The sequence below is a fragment of the Gouania willdenowi genome, chromosome 3, assembly GCF_900634775.1.
Source record: "Gouania willdenowi chromosome 3, fGouWil2.1, whole genome shotgun sequence".
Classification (NCBI taxonomy): domain Eukaryota; kingdom Metazoa; phylum Chordata; class Actinopteri; order Blenniiformes; family Gobiesocidae; genus Gouania; species Gouania willdenowi.
In genome coordinates, this window is record NC_041046.1 from 32,863,681 (window position 1) to 32,878,648 (window position 14,968).

Below are 14,968 nucleotides of genomic sequence, written 5' to 3' on the forward strand. Positions count from 1 at the left end.
TTTTATACCAGGGGTGTTGAAATCATTTGAGTTCAGCCGCCAAATACAGATACATAGTTGAGAACCTGCCTTTTTCCCCCTCTCCTTTCCTTCAGTTTTTCATCTAAACATGATGGTTGCGTTGGTGTGTTGGTGCGCATGTTTTTTGCACCAACTGCCAAGTAAAATTTCTTGTGCTGTTTTAAACTATCTGACAAAAAAATCTTGTAGTGTATTATTTTGCATAGTTTATATTTGTTTAGATATGATAGTGATTATAAATTGCTCTCAATTTCTGCTTCATTTCAATAAATAATTCTCATGTTTGTTTTTAAAAAAATATTGTCTAAATTTCTGATTTTCCATGGGAATTTGCCAGATATTTTATGCCCCTTTTGCAACCCTACTGAGATATCCACATGTAAATTATTTGATTTACACAATTCATGTGTTTCTCAGTCATTTTTCCATTTCGCTGTGGGCCGGTTTGCATGTTTTAAAGGGCCGGATTTGGCCCCCCAGCCTCAGGTTTGACATTTAAATTTTAGACAAAACTTGGATCGTTTTGTTCATTAATGTATGAGTGAAATAAATTATTTGACTGTTGACAAAGGAAAACAAATCCAGACGTTAGGGTAGTTTTATTCTCTTGCAATTAGATACACAATAGAAAACAAAATCAAACTATTAACTATCAAAATGAAGATGACATCACTACATTTCTGGGAGGGAGCTGAGAAGCAAGAATGGGAAAAATCTGTTCAACACAGCAAATCCTCACTAATTAATGAAAAAGCATGATGGGAAAGGCTGAATGTGGAAAAAGACTTTAATTTACTGAAAAGCACAGAAACGGCAATTTAAAATCTTAACTAATGAAATATCAAACCATTAGCATACATAGGTTAAGAAAAAAGCAGCCAAAGAAAAAAACCTCAAACATGACAAATTGTCAAAATATCTTCCAGCTCAAACTTGTGTCTGCAGCTTCCATCGTCCCCACGAGATAAAGTGAGCAGAAACTCTGGGCCTTGTCCACATGTATCCATATATATATAAAAACTGAGGATGTGAGCGTTTAAGATGAAATGGATGCTGGTCCACACGAAAAAAATCCTCATTTGACTTGTTGTTAACGGCGATGCTGCTGTGACAAAAATAGTTTTAAAGCCCTTCCATCACTATTAGATTATGTAATCTCACTTTTAATGAGTCTCAATAACTGTCCACTGACTAGTTGTTAGTAGTGATGGTAAATATCACACCATGCTCCTTTTAAATACTTCATGTAAAACACTGCTTAGCATTTCTTCTGAAAACATAGAAGAAAAAAAAAAAGTATATATATATATGTATATATCTTGACCTCAATGAATTAAAAAAAAAAAAAAGAACCTCAGTTTTTAGAAACACCTTGATACATGTGGACAACATTCTAAGACTGAAATGAAAGGTCCAGAAATCACACACAGTACTCACTCATCACAGAGAGATAAAAAATAAACTGAAAATACACACATTCACAGCATCACATGCACACACACACACACAGTTAACTTCTGCATCACTCAGTATGTCAGGATAAAATCCCATCAAAGGTCCATTTAGATGGTCTGATAACCAGCGTGGCTCCTCTTCCTGCCTATTAAATACGCAATGAGGACGATTAACACCAGACCGGCCAGGGCCGCACCAACGATGATGGGGATCAACATCTCGTCCTGGTCCATCTGGCACTCCTCCGCTGGACACACAAAACATACGAGGACAATAAATTAGACCAAGTATATTTCCATGATGTTAGATATGCCACGTCATGTATAATTAGTGAAGAAGCGGGACACATCCCTCACTATTGTTATCCGTTTTTTCTTCCCATCGTTAACTCTCCCCACACCGTTTTGTCCGATTTTGACAAATAAGCTATCAAAATATTCAGAAAATTTGCTAGATTCATGATTATACTTTTAAAATTTGTAACTTTTAAATTGTAACTAATTACACTTTTTCTTTCCCATTAATTTCTATAGGAAATTTCCACTTTTTTCAATCTTTTAAATCCATTTCAGCTTTTTAAAAATGCTCAACCCATTTCAACCTTATTGCGAATGTTCAGCTGTTGCTAGGTCAACTCACTCACTGCCATTGACATAAAACGTCAGTAACGCTTGTTGCTAGGAAACACTCTGGCGGAGGTCCCTCATGAATACTGAAGCTGTAGTGTGATGTAGTGACCGACTGGAGGCATGTAGGTGGCAGAAGCGCACCTTTGGATGACAGATCAGCCATGATTAACACCATCGATGGGGAGGGAGGAGCTTAACTGGACTATTGAGAGTGGAGACTGGCCTTCATCCAAGACTCTTCCCCCGTCAAAATACAGTAAGAAAACCACACAACTCTGACCTAGATAGCAAAATAATAATAATTTAACCATCAAAAGCCTGATCTCAGTGTTGTTTTTATAAAAGGAAACCAGTAGTAAGGTGTCACTAAAGCCAAAAAAAAAGGTTTTAAAGTCACTGACAGGATTTTTCAGAAAAAGGCTTTTTTTCAGCTTTCTGTCAGAAACTGGCAATTTGTGTGAAACTTGCCTCTATACAACTGCTGATTACAGAAGAACAAAACAAGCTAAAAACAAACAAACAAATTCTGATGAAAGTAGAAACTTCAGATTGTCCAAGTACAAAATATTCTGTGGGTCTTTAAAATCAAATCAGTCAAAATGCTCTGAAACAGCAGGCAGTGAGGGGGTAGCTGTTCTGAAAATGGCAGGCAGTGAATGAGTTAATGCTTAGCTAAAGCTAGGTTAATGCCAATGATAGGCTAACGCTATTGCTAGGTAAATGCTAATGATAGGCTGATGCTAGGTTAGTGCTAATGCAGTGTGACACAGGCCAGCACCTGCATCCAAATATTCTAGTTCATGACTGTTATCAAATCTAATTGGCAGCTACAAATATTAAATCAATAAATAGCCCCACCTGTGGCGAACTGATGAGTGGTGACACCGAAGGGTTGGATCTGCAGTTTAAACGTGTTGAGAGAAAAGTCCCGCTCCACAGCCAGAGTCTGCTCTGCGTTGCACATGTAGGAGTGGCCCAGTGTGCTCCACAGGTAGCTCAAACTGGTGTTACTGGCAACGAAGGGAGCTGAAAAATGATAAAGCGCAGAGTCAGCTATGGGTTAGTGGTTACAGAACACACGAGAGACGCACCTGACATGTCGGAGAAATTAGCTCGTAGGGTAATCCCACTCAGGTGATACTTGTTGGATGTTGAGTTCTGTAATAAAAAAAAAAGAACAGATGCAGAGACGTTAACGTACACAGAAAAACTAATTGCGTAGCTTCACCTGGATCAAAGGTTCTCAACTGGCGGGCCGGGACTAATAAGTAAGCCGCAGGCAGCAATAGAAGTTCTGTGTTTAGCATTGAGGTGGTAGCGGAGGCTAGAAGAGTTCCGATGATCAGCAAAACTCTTTCTTGCACAATTTGCACACAACTGGACTTTTGTTTTCCATCCAGTGTTATTATTTAAACTAAAATGAATGCCCACAAAGCACAGCCACGACTTCTCCTCCCTTTCTTGTATTTTTGCGCTGTTTGGAGTGCAAAACAAACAATTACTGCGTCTGTAATTATTTAATTGCAGTTAACGCGTTAAAGTCTCATCCCCAGTTATAACCAACTGATAAGATTCCATTTCTAGTTGGACTGCACTTTTTAGGAAGTTCTTCTGAGTTTCTGGATGAAAAGGAATTTTTCTTGTGCCGTGTTAGTTCTCATCATTTCACTACACTCATTTTACTAAACCCAAATCAGTTGAGAAATAATGAGTGAGATTAGATTGAGAAAAAAATTACCAGACTGAAAGTAAAGCTGAGTGCGATGCTCTCCGCCTGCGTCAGAACCAATGTAGCGCTGCTAGCTTCACATGAGCCTGATGCGTTCAGATTGGGAGCGAGGTTGATCATCTCCTGGACAGTCTGGGAGGACAAAAGAACAGCCTGTGTTAATAAGGCTCTTTGTCTTTGGGACATGTAGCGCACTGGGCTACCTTGTTCTGTGACTGGGACAGGTAGGAGACGTTGAGCTGAAGTCCCACTTGTGCCAGTAGACACACGGTGCCGTTGCTGTTGTACACATAGTAGGTGCCACGCTCCGGCGTTCCTGGAGGAGTTGGTGATGGATGTGCTGTTGTTGGAGCGCTCGTTGTGCTGGTAGTGGCGGGTGGAGCTGTTGTGATTGATTGATCAGCTATACACACACTTTCTATATAGAGAATGGATTGAAGAACACATGCAGTATTAAAAAAATGAACATTAACAAGTAAATGTTTTTTCTCCATTGAAATATTTCGCTGCTTCTTTAAATGAGTTGAACATTCCAGTACAGTCATGTGGAGACAGGGCCATCTATAAAGTCAGCAAAATGATGGTCCACTGTTATCTAAATCTGTGATAACCACATTTATCTATATAATATCCACTGTTATCCAGGAAGTTTATTATTTGCACCAAAGTGTATAGTAATCTTAAAATAAATCCTTGTTTAAAAAAAAATTAATTTAGTTAAAAGTGACCAAAAACGGTGGAAAAGATGGTGAAATGGGATTTTAAAAACCACATAAGTTGGTTAAAAGTAGCAAATTGTGCAGAATGAAATTGAAAAATGTAGGGAAAATTAGTTGAAACTGGCAAATAATAGGCATTACAAATCGTGAATGTGGTTAAATATGCAAAAATGTGGTGAAAAGAGGTTAAAAGGGACAATAATGGGTCAACATTTGCGACATCAGGTGGGAAAAGTGATAAAAAGGGTTTTTAAGTGACGAAAATATCTTGAAAATGGAAAAAATGTCCTGAAAAGGCATTTGAACTTGATGAACTGGGAGAAATGGGAGTAATGTAGCAAAAACACAATAAAAGACAATAAAAATATGGCAAGAAAAAGTGACGAAAATGGGTTATAATATGGCAAGTTTAGTGTCGTTGCAGAAAAATGATAAAAATAAGCAAAAATGGGCTCCAATTGTTCCGAAAATATTCTTTGTTTCTTTAAGGGATCAGGCGACCCCCTCCCAGTGTCTAGTGACCCTAAGGTTGAAAATCCATTTTAGATGAGTGTTATAGTTGCCGTTACTGTACCTGCAGGACTCAGCTCATTTCCTTGCATGTACGCCTCCAGTCGCATGTCAGAGAACGTGACGCTCTGCCCACCGACAGCAACCATGGTGGGACTCACACATCTGTATGTGGTGTTAACTGCTGCCCAGATCCCAACGGAAGCAGTCACCACGGTAACCACAACTGGAACACAAATAAGCAACAATTTAGATGGGAGATTAAAGTGAAAACCATGCATTATGTAAGAGGAATATTCTCTCAAAGCTGATGATACAAAAAAAAATACATTAATCGGATAAAGGCAGGACTCAAATTAATAAATCAATCATTTCCCACTGTCGCTAAAAGCTTGTTCATGTGGATCTTGTTGGGTTTTTTCCTTCATATTATTAATTTTATATTTTGATAGTGCTTTGAGATGACTTTGTTGTAATTTGCGCTATATAAATTAAGTTGAATTGAATAATTTGCTCAACAAAAAAAAAAAAAAAAGAGGTAAATGGTTGAAATTGTCACTTGAAAAATGAGTTTTCACCCCCACTGTAAACACTCTCCTGTTGACATTATCAGAAAGGTTTTGCGTATTGCATTGTGGGATGTTTTTAGTTCCTTCTCACCATGATTTTTTGTGTTTAACCAAAAACTGCCATTTCTGGTGTTTTCACGGACGAGAAAGTTGTAGATGTTTATTCTGAAGCTTACATGGACAGATACATTATTGGCCAAAACTGAATGTCTCCCAGATTGAGGTGAAACCACAGGGAATACTGGGAACAAACTACAACAAAAATGGATTTGGGTGAATTGTTGTGCTCTTTGTCTGATGAAGAAACAAAAGAAATCCCAGTAGGAATGAAGGAAAAACACTCCTATGTATCCGTTTAAGCGACTCCACATCCCACAATGCAACACGAGAAACTTTTGCAACAATGTAAACAAAACAAGCCAGAAAACAAAATTTTACAAGCAAATTATCTTTCATTTATTGAAAATGTTTGTCTCCAGCAGCTTTAAATAAGTTTGATGAAAATGGGTGACCACTAAATTGTGTTTTAGTGTCTGTACAATGTTGGGTTTATTTTCCTCACCCGAGCTGTTGGAACCAGGGAACACTGATGTATCGCTCAGGTTGTATTGCAGAGTCAGGTTAGCCACACTGTACAAGCTTCCATTCGTGGAAAAGCTGAGGCCGAGAGCATGGCCCGACCCAAACACGGCCACCAGCCACGGCAGGTTACGGTCTGTGCCACAGGAGCTGCTTCCTGCATCCACGGAGGCGGAGTCAGGCAGAGGCACCACTGCTGTTTCCTGAATAGAAGAGAGAGAGAACAAACAGCAAAGATGAATGACTGTGAGCAGAGGTCGTGTGTGAGGTCCAAAGGACAGTCAGTCAGTGCACGTACTGTGCTGCTGGAGCTGTTGTATGTGATGGACATGGATGCAGAGAGCTCCGCCTTAATACACGTTGAGTTCCCATCCTTTACTTCTAGAGTGACAGCCTGAACACAACCTGGAGACAGAAATACCAAGAAAAAATACATAAGACTATGGAGAAACACAGGGAAATAAACATTGCTGAGTAACTTTGTTATGAACGTGATTTTTTTTTGTTCTAAATCATCTATTTTTGTGATTTTGTTTTCAGATTTTTAGACAAACAAGTCCTGTAATGAACAGAAACCCAAAGTAGATTCAGGCAATAGCGTTAAAATATATATTTTAATTGTAATTTGATTAAACACAAAACTGTGGAACCATGTTATAGTTCTATGGCCAACACATATGTAGTTAATGGTTATGAAAATATGTGTCAGAAGGTGGGCCCTGGTGGTGGGCGTGGTTTATGTGAACAGCAGGTGAACCTGATTAAGCTCTTTTGTAGGAGAGCTCCATGTGTGGAGGCTAACTGAGCACATCTTCATGTTGGACTGGGATCAGAGCTGATGTGAGTGGATCCAAACTCTGGACTGGTACAGTATGTGATTGACAGACTGATGCATCTTCCTGTGTCACTGACTGACTTTCAGTCTGACACCAACAGTGGTGTCTGTGTTACTGTTTCATATCAACTTTCCCCACGACCTGTCACTTCTCTCCAGGATCATTTTATCAGTTCAAAAAAAGAAATAAATTGAGGGGTTTACTAACAGAAAAAAGGCTCAGACGCCCATACCAGAAAACATGAATACCAATATTTTCATGGATAAGGAAGCCTAACAAAGTAACCAAGAAATAAAAAACAAATTGCATGATATAGAACATATTTGGTGTATTATACAGCTGACTTAAGACAAAACTGATCCATTATCATAAAAGATGCTAACAGAAAGCTAACACAAGGTGAGGTTAATTGGTTTGTAGTTGAACACGGACAATAAAATACGTAATTGTAATTAAAACATGTAATTGACCCCAACCCTGGACTAATCTAGACATTTCTGCTCATATCTGTGGCACTTCAGTTTACACCCACAATCCTAAGCATGGATGATACAAGTCTTCTCTAAATGGAACGATTAATTGATGTTGTAAATACTACATATATTAAAAAGTTACTTTTGTGCTGCTCGGCACATTTAAGTCAAAGTTCAACAGCAGCTGTGATGAAGGCAACCAAGAAAAGTTGCTGCAGTATGAAATGCATTACAGATGCGTTTAAAATGCCATTAAATATGATTGATGTATCAATTTTCAGCTCAGCAGCAGGGACGCTATCAGCAACACTGTTGCTCACATACTGAGTACAGCAGTTCCTGTAATAAACCACCAGAGGTCTCCAAACAGCTCAACATAGCTTTGAGGTTCATTTGTCCATCTTGTTGGAGATTTGGGTTCATTCAAGTTACTGTATAAAACTAAAAAAATAAATAAAATAAAAAGAACAACCTCATTCTTTAGATGTTAAGAAGTGCAGCAACTCTGCTTCAGGAAAAACACATGAAATGATCCAACATGGCAACTTTCCTGGCAGCACTGTATAAAGCTCAAAATGTATTTGTCCAAACTCATACATGGACAAATGCTGGCCCAGGGGCCACATGTGGCCTAGGGCTGGGCGATATGGCCTTTTATAAATACCGCGATATTTTTAGGCCATGTCACGATACATATCTCGATATTTTGCATTACCCTTGAATTAACACTTTGATGCACAAAATCACACCAGTATGATGATTCTATATGTCTACATTAAAACATTCTTGATCATACTGCATTAATATATGCCAATTTTAAACTTTCATGCAAAAAAGGGGATATCACAACTAAGTCAAAGTTGACATAACTGTATTTATTAAACAGTGAGTGGCTCAAACATAAAATTGTCAACAGAAAGTGCACGTTCTGTGCAAAATTGTCACAGAGACATTTCAAAACAAGACATTAGTGCAGGATGCAACTCACATGGCATTTCAAAACACAAAATTAAAGTGCACTTTTTGTACATAATGCCACTACAATATTTTAAAACAAATAGTGCCCTTTTGTGCATGTTGTCATTAAGATGACATTTCAAAAAAAAAAAAGTCCGAGTTTAACGGTATGGTCATTTTCAACACCGCACAGACTACAAGCTGCGATATATCAAGTATATTCGATATATCGCCCAGCCCTAATGTGGCCCTTGGTTTAATTTTGTGTGGTTTCCAAAGTAAATGCACAATATTATTTAAAAAAAAAAAACACACAAAATGAATGACCAAAATACTCAAAAGGAAAACACAAAAACTCTAAAAACACAAGATACCAACAAAAATACACAAATAACAGAAAAATATAAAAAATAACAAAAAACAAACAAACTGATAAACACAGAATAGCAGAAAAAAAACACAAGCCCTTTGTTCTTTCCTGTATTGATACTCATATGGGTTTTTTCCTAAATTGCTCATCTCTAGTCTCACTTCTAGTTGGTTTCTTACGCCCACATCCTCAAAAATGAAAGATTGTCATTGGTCAACAACAAGATGACACAATACAGGGGTTTTACCATTAATACTGAGACTGAAGATGTGACCTGGTGTGGCTTTAATGTAACTGTTGTGTAATTGTAGTTTCCACATTCTTCAAATTTACATGAAAGTGGTTAAAGTTCCAACAAAAGAGTGAAGATTTCTTTACTAACTTGACGCACTCCTTCCCTTTTTCCCTCCTGCTTTCACTCCTTTTCTACCGTCCCATTAGAGTCAATCACACACTGCTATCCTAATGCCTTTAGAGACACTTGACCCAGCGTCTGACGCGCGCGCGCACACACACACACACACACACAGAGAGAGAGAGTCATCTGATCTTGAGGTAGATTGTGTGGCTCCTGAGAGCAGGACGAGACGTTTCAGTAGAAGGAGTGTTGAAGGATGCACAGCCTGCTTCTGTTTACCTGGATGTCATCCTCAGGCTCTGATCTGCAGAGAACCTGTTAATCAGTCACTAGTAAAAACTGGAAGTGTACATCAAAAACCAAATACGATGTGATTTTTCTCGTCTCTTTTAATGAACTTGTGTCTTGTCCATGGTGTCCAATAATCCACTAGGGGTCTATTCTCCCATCTGGACTTAAGCACTTTTTTGCACGCCTGCAGTTACGCACTTCTCTCCAACGCGTATTCTCTGGTCCAGGCTACTGACTGACACGCCCACCACATGTAAGGTAGACATTTCAGGGACGCTCAGCCCACAGTGCGTAACTGGGATGAAGGCGCGCAGCGACTAACTTAAGTACAGGGGGAGAATAGCACACAGCCAAAAACAGCGCCACTGCGCGGCTTTTTGGACTTACGCGCATGGGAGAATAGAACCCAGAGTGAATTGTGTTACCGTGTGATTGAAAATGAATGCCGAGCTTCATCTGAAGTGTGTTTTTATGTTTTGTGATCAACTTTTGGTTGAGATTATTATCATTCAGATCTGAAAGGCACTGGTATAAAGACTGGTTTAGCTCTGGGTGGATTAGCTGAACTGGTGATAAGTTTAACGTAACTGGTGACACGTCATAGCAGACACATCTACAATCCAATGGCTATGCTGGGTTTCGTGCAAAACGTCAACGCTATTCACTGGTTGGCAGTAATTAAAGGTTTCACAATGTTTTGGGATTATTTCACACATTTCCATATTTCTTTTTTCTGTTAAACTGATGGCTGAGGGTCGAGCAGTGTGACTAACATAGCTCTAGCTACGTAATCTTGTGTGATCTTAGTGTAACCATCCTGTTTACGTTAGCCAAACCGTCCGAGACCATGCAGGCTTTTCCCATTCCAACAAACTCTTCTCAGCTTGGAGCTCCCCAGCTGAGCCAAGCCAGCTGACAGTGTTTAGCTTAAACACTTGACTTCATAAGACCCACGAGATCGATCACAGATTTAATGATTAGATTAATGCGCTGCAGCTTTTACTCTGATTAGACAGCCAATAGAAACCAATGCTGAGAAACTAACAGGACGTGACATCATCTGTTACTGAGCAGTGAGAATAAAGGACACGTTTAAGAAGCTTCTGTGGTTTGAACATTTTATAAGTAGTAAAGAGTTAAAGTTGGTGTTATTTAGTCAATGTATCATAAAAAACAACTGAAGCATTCACGATCACACACTGATCATGTGAGTTTTTTTGTAACACCTGTTTTTAGACTTGTGCGTGGTTGATGAATAGTTTGTTAAACTCAGCATTAAACATTAAATTCAAATGAACGGAGGGAGCAGCGGTGCTGTGTGCGCTGCTTCATGTCACGTCCAACACTGCAAACGCTCTCGTGCCGGTGAACAAAGCGCATTGCGCGCGATAAAAACGATTCTTGTCATTGGGAAGCCTTTGTTCTGCCCTGTGACTGTCCCTGAACAGCCCCTCCCTCTCTGTTTATTCACAGCTTTCTCATTAATAATCTCTGATCAATGAATAGACATTTATACCGTGTGGTAAACGGAGGTGATGGATACACATGTATCCTTATATAAATATATTATTACTGATGGTTTAAACACATGAAGACTGTGATCATCTCATCAAAAAGTATGGAACACATTAAACACATAGTAAGATAATGATTATATCGCCATTTCTATCGATTGAAATCCTAATAAAACATTTACTATTATATTCTGTTTAATTTTCTTTTAAAATACTGTATTAAAGCGGTATTTTAAAAAAACAAGTTTAACAAGTGTTTTTGACTTCTTTATTCCTTTTGTAGATCTTTGTTGAGTGTTTTAAAGCATTACTAAATGACTTCTTTCAAAATGATGATGTGCGTCTGCAGCTTAAACTAAGGCTGCTGCTTAAACCTGGTCGGGAGCAGGTTTGCGCCACATACTGTGTTACTATGGTAACTAAGGTGTTTTCTCTTTAATGAGACGGCCGTTCCAGTTAGAACATGGCTTAACGGAGTCAGACTCTCAGGTTAATTTTTTTTTTTTTACACCTTTAGAGCCGATACTTGAAAATCATTGAGCTCTGTTAGGTCACTTCTAGAAATTATTTTCCAACATTGGCTCTTTTCTTTGTTGATTTCTTTTTTTTTTTTTTTTAACAACAATCCATTGTTAATGTAGTTTTTGTTGTTGCTTGAAGGCACTTAAAAATAATATCCACTGTTTTCAAGGAAGTTTATTATTATTTGTGCCATAGTATATAATCATCTTAAAGATTAAAATCCTTGTTTTAGTCATAAATAAAAATAGTTACCAAAAATTCCCAAAAATGGTGAAAAAAGTGGTGAAATGGGATTTTAAAAACTACATAAATTGGCCAAAAATGTTCAAATTACAGTGGGCAAAAACTGAAGTGTAAAATTGTGAATGTGATTAAATTGGCAAAAATTAGCATGAAATATGGTGAAAAGAGCTTAAAAAAGTGACAGTGATGGGTCAACACATGTAACATTAGGTGAAAAAAGTGCCAAAAATGTCTAAAGTGGAAAACATGTGCAGAAAAGACATTGAAATTTGATGAAGTGGCTGGAATGGGAGTAAGGTAGCATAAACGCATTAAAAGGAGCCAAAATATGGCAAGAAAAAGTGATGAAAATAGGTTAAAATGTGGCCAGTTTGGTGTAGTGGTTGAAAAAGGGTAAAATAATTATAAATTCTTATAGTGAGAATGGGATTGCTCATAAATATGACAGATTTTTTATTATTAGTTTACTACTCCTAGGTTGTTGTTTTTTAACTGACAGAAACGAGCTTCCAAACCGAGCAGCTGTGGAAGCCCTGCTTGTGGTCAGTCAGCGGGGTGGTGATGGTGATGATGATGATGGGTAATTTAACAAACGAGGAGCAGCTTGGTGCACTTTGGAACTTCAGGTCCCTGTTCACACAGCGTATGAGCACGAGGCTGTGTTTGGAGACGGAGCAGAGCTAAATTTGACGGCCCTACGAAGAGAGAGGCTCGTAGCTACTGAATGAGAGAATGCGGGAAGATGAAGCTTTCTGTTTTTTCCTAAATAATGTCACATGGGGACATGCTGTATAACCAGCGGCAAAAAAAAACAAACATGGATTCTGTCGACAGCATGCAGACTATCAGGTAAGCTTTGCATCAAAGCACAGTGTTAGCCAAATGTTAATTCTCTTTGAATTATATATATATATATACTGTTAGGTGGGGCTGGGCAATATGGGCCAAAACTCATCTCGATATTTTTACTCAAAATATAATACAATTTAAATCTTGATCATTTTAATTCAAATGAAGCCTGACCATAAAGACAATTCAGGGTCAAACTTGCTTATGTAAAATGCCACACAGGCACATTTACTAAACTGCTGAACAATATGTGCCTTATTGGCTTTTCCTCCAATAAGGGACAGCATGTGTGAGTGAGTTGTTTAGTGCTAGATCTTGGTTTGGACGCACTCACCAATTTATCCATCTGTGCTTGAAAAAGCAGTGACTCCTAAAACATGTATTTTAACACAAAATATGCTATAGAAAATATATGTAACAATATCGGCAATATTGTAATTTTCTATATCGCTGAAATAGAAAACTCAATTTATGTTGAATCTCGATATATCGCTCAGCCCTAATATTAGATTTGATTATTCTTTATTTTATCCCATAGTAGGGAAATTCACACGCAACAGCAGCCAAAGACACAAGAAAGCAAAATACAAATACAGAAAGGAAAATGTAAGGCAAAAATAAAATATACAATCAAAATAAAACAAATTAAAAAAAAAATAACAGTACAGAAAAAAAATTGTATAAATAAGTGGGGTTTCACGATGAGTACTGAGTAATATTGCACATAGTAAGGCTTTATCACGCCTGGGGAAGGACCAACACCGACATTTTATTTGGGAACTTTCCACTCTCTTTTTAGTACCCTGTCATGCCATCGCGTACATCTAGGGGTACATGTACCCCCATTTGAGAAACACTGCTCTAGATCAGTAATTCTCTAACTCTTTTGGCTTAAATACAACCTTTCTCTTAATTCTAATAACAGTAATATTTGTGATAAAACACTTTTGAAACAATCTCATTTTGTAAATAAGTGGAATGAATCAGTATTTAGGACTTCATGAATTAATTGTTCCTAAAGTTTTAATAATTTCCCGTCATCTCCCACCACACCCCACGTTTTTTCAGCTCATTTCCTAATCAAGATAATGTCCATTATTACTATGATTATCAATTTTAGATAGTAAAAAAAATAAACATTACAAAACCCCATATTTTTTTGTTTTCATTTGTAAAATTTCAACTCTCAAGTACCCCCTGTAGTGCCATCGCGTACCCCTAGGGGAACACGTACCCCTATTTGAGAAACACTGCTCTAGATGACGAAATGATTGCAATATCCGCTACTTTATAGCTTTGCTAACATTTTTTACTTACAGCATGATAACAATAACGTTGTGTACTCTATAATCCAATGTATTGACTTTTTTTTTTGGAGTGGCCACGACGCACCCAGTTTCACCTGCTAATCGATGACTTTGCATTAACATTAACAACAGTGTGAGTTCCCGTGACCTCACAGCCCGTTATGTTCACCAACGTCACATCTTTAAGGTCCAAAGAGTCGGACAAGGAATGTCTTTGAGCCACACAAACACTCACCTAACACGACCAAACAGGCGCCGAACAGCCCGACCACCACGTGACGCAGCCTCATCCTCGGGTCCAACCGACACCACCGGCTTGTTGTTGGTTTTCAACCGCGTCAAAGCAGCTCGGAGCCCGGTGAAGTGGCGGTGGGGTCGCCGCTGCTAAACGCAGGTGGGTTCACTTAACGGACCGCAAACAGACGCTGTCTTCCCGTCAGTGTTTTGTTGTGGCTAACGCCGGCTAGATAAACAGCTGTGTGCCTTTCACACCAGACGTGTCGCTCCGGTTGAAAATGAGCGTTTAACGCGGTTAGTTGTCGTTGTCAGTCGCACAGACACAGACTGTGAAGAACCATCTGTAGGAACCGAATGCTCGCATTTAGAGCAGCTCAGTCACGTGAGAGCGCTCCCCCCTCCCCCCTCCCCCCTCCCCCCCGTGAATAACAGACACAGCAATGACTTTACAATGAATGGCCAGAACATTATGACCACTTCCTCCATGATGGTTAGAGCCCAGTTTATCCACCAAGCCAGCCAAAAACGCTCCACTGGCACTTATTTATTTGATTAAAACAGTGTTTCTCAAAATGAGGTACGTGTAGGTACGCGATGGCACTACAGGGGGTACTAGAGAAAAAGAAAAAGAGATAATTGTATTTGTTAATACAATTGTAATTGTACATTTTATTCTACATATATAGTGAAACTCTATTTTTTTATTACTTACAAAAACGATTTTCGGAAGTATGTTGGTCAGTTTGTTTGCGTGTGTGTGTGTGTTTGTTTGTGTACACGATAACTTAAAAAGTTAAGAA

The 14,968-nt window shown here is 38.5% G+C and overlaps 2 protein-coding genes across 2 annotated transcripts in view; one reads left to right on the forward strand and one right to left on the reverse strand.

Moving 5' to 3' along the window:
* Nucleotides 1-603: 603 nt before the first annotated feature.
* On the reverse strand, nucleotides 604-14,569 carry lamp1a (lysosomal associated membrane protein 1a). Its single transcript, XM_028443343.1, has 9 exons — nucleotides 14,167-14,569; nucleotides 6,510-6,616; nucleotides 6,195-6,414; nucleotides 5,128-5,289; nucleotides 4,038-4,252; nucleotides 3,844-3,966; nucleotides 3,197-3,263; nucleotides 2,964-3,131; nucleotides 604-1,723 (listed from the first exon to the last, which is right to left on the reverse strand). The coding sequence occupies exons 1-9, from the start codon at nucleotides 14,219-14,221 to the stop codon at nucleotides 1,584-1,586; spliced, it is 1,257 nt and encodes a 418-aa protein (XP_028299144.1). The 5' UTR covers nucleotides 14,222-14,569; the 3' UTR covers nucleotides 604-1,583.
* The window catches only part of tgfbrap1 (transforming growth factor, beta receptor associated protein 1), a 34,560-nt gene continuing 33,703 nt past the window's right edge, over nucleotides 14,112-14,968 (forward strand). Inside the window, exon 1 of the mRNA XM_028443337.1 lies at nucleotides 14,112-14,325. The gene's annotated coding sequence lies outside the window, so the exon portion shown is untranslated. The remainder of the gene's footprint in view (nucleotides 14,326-14,968) is intronic.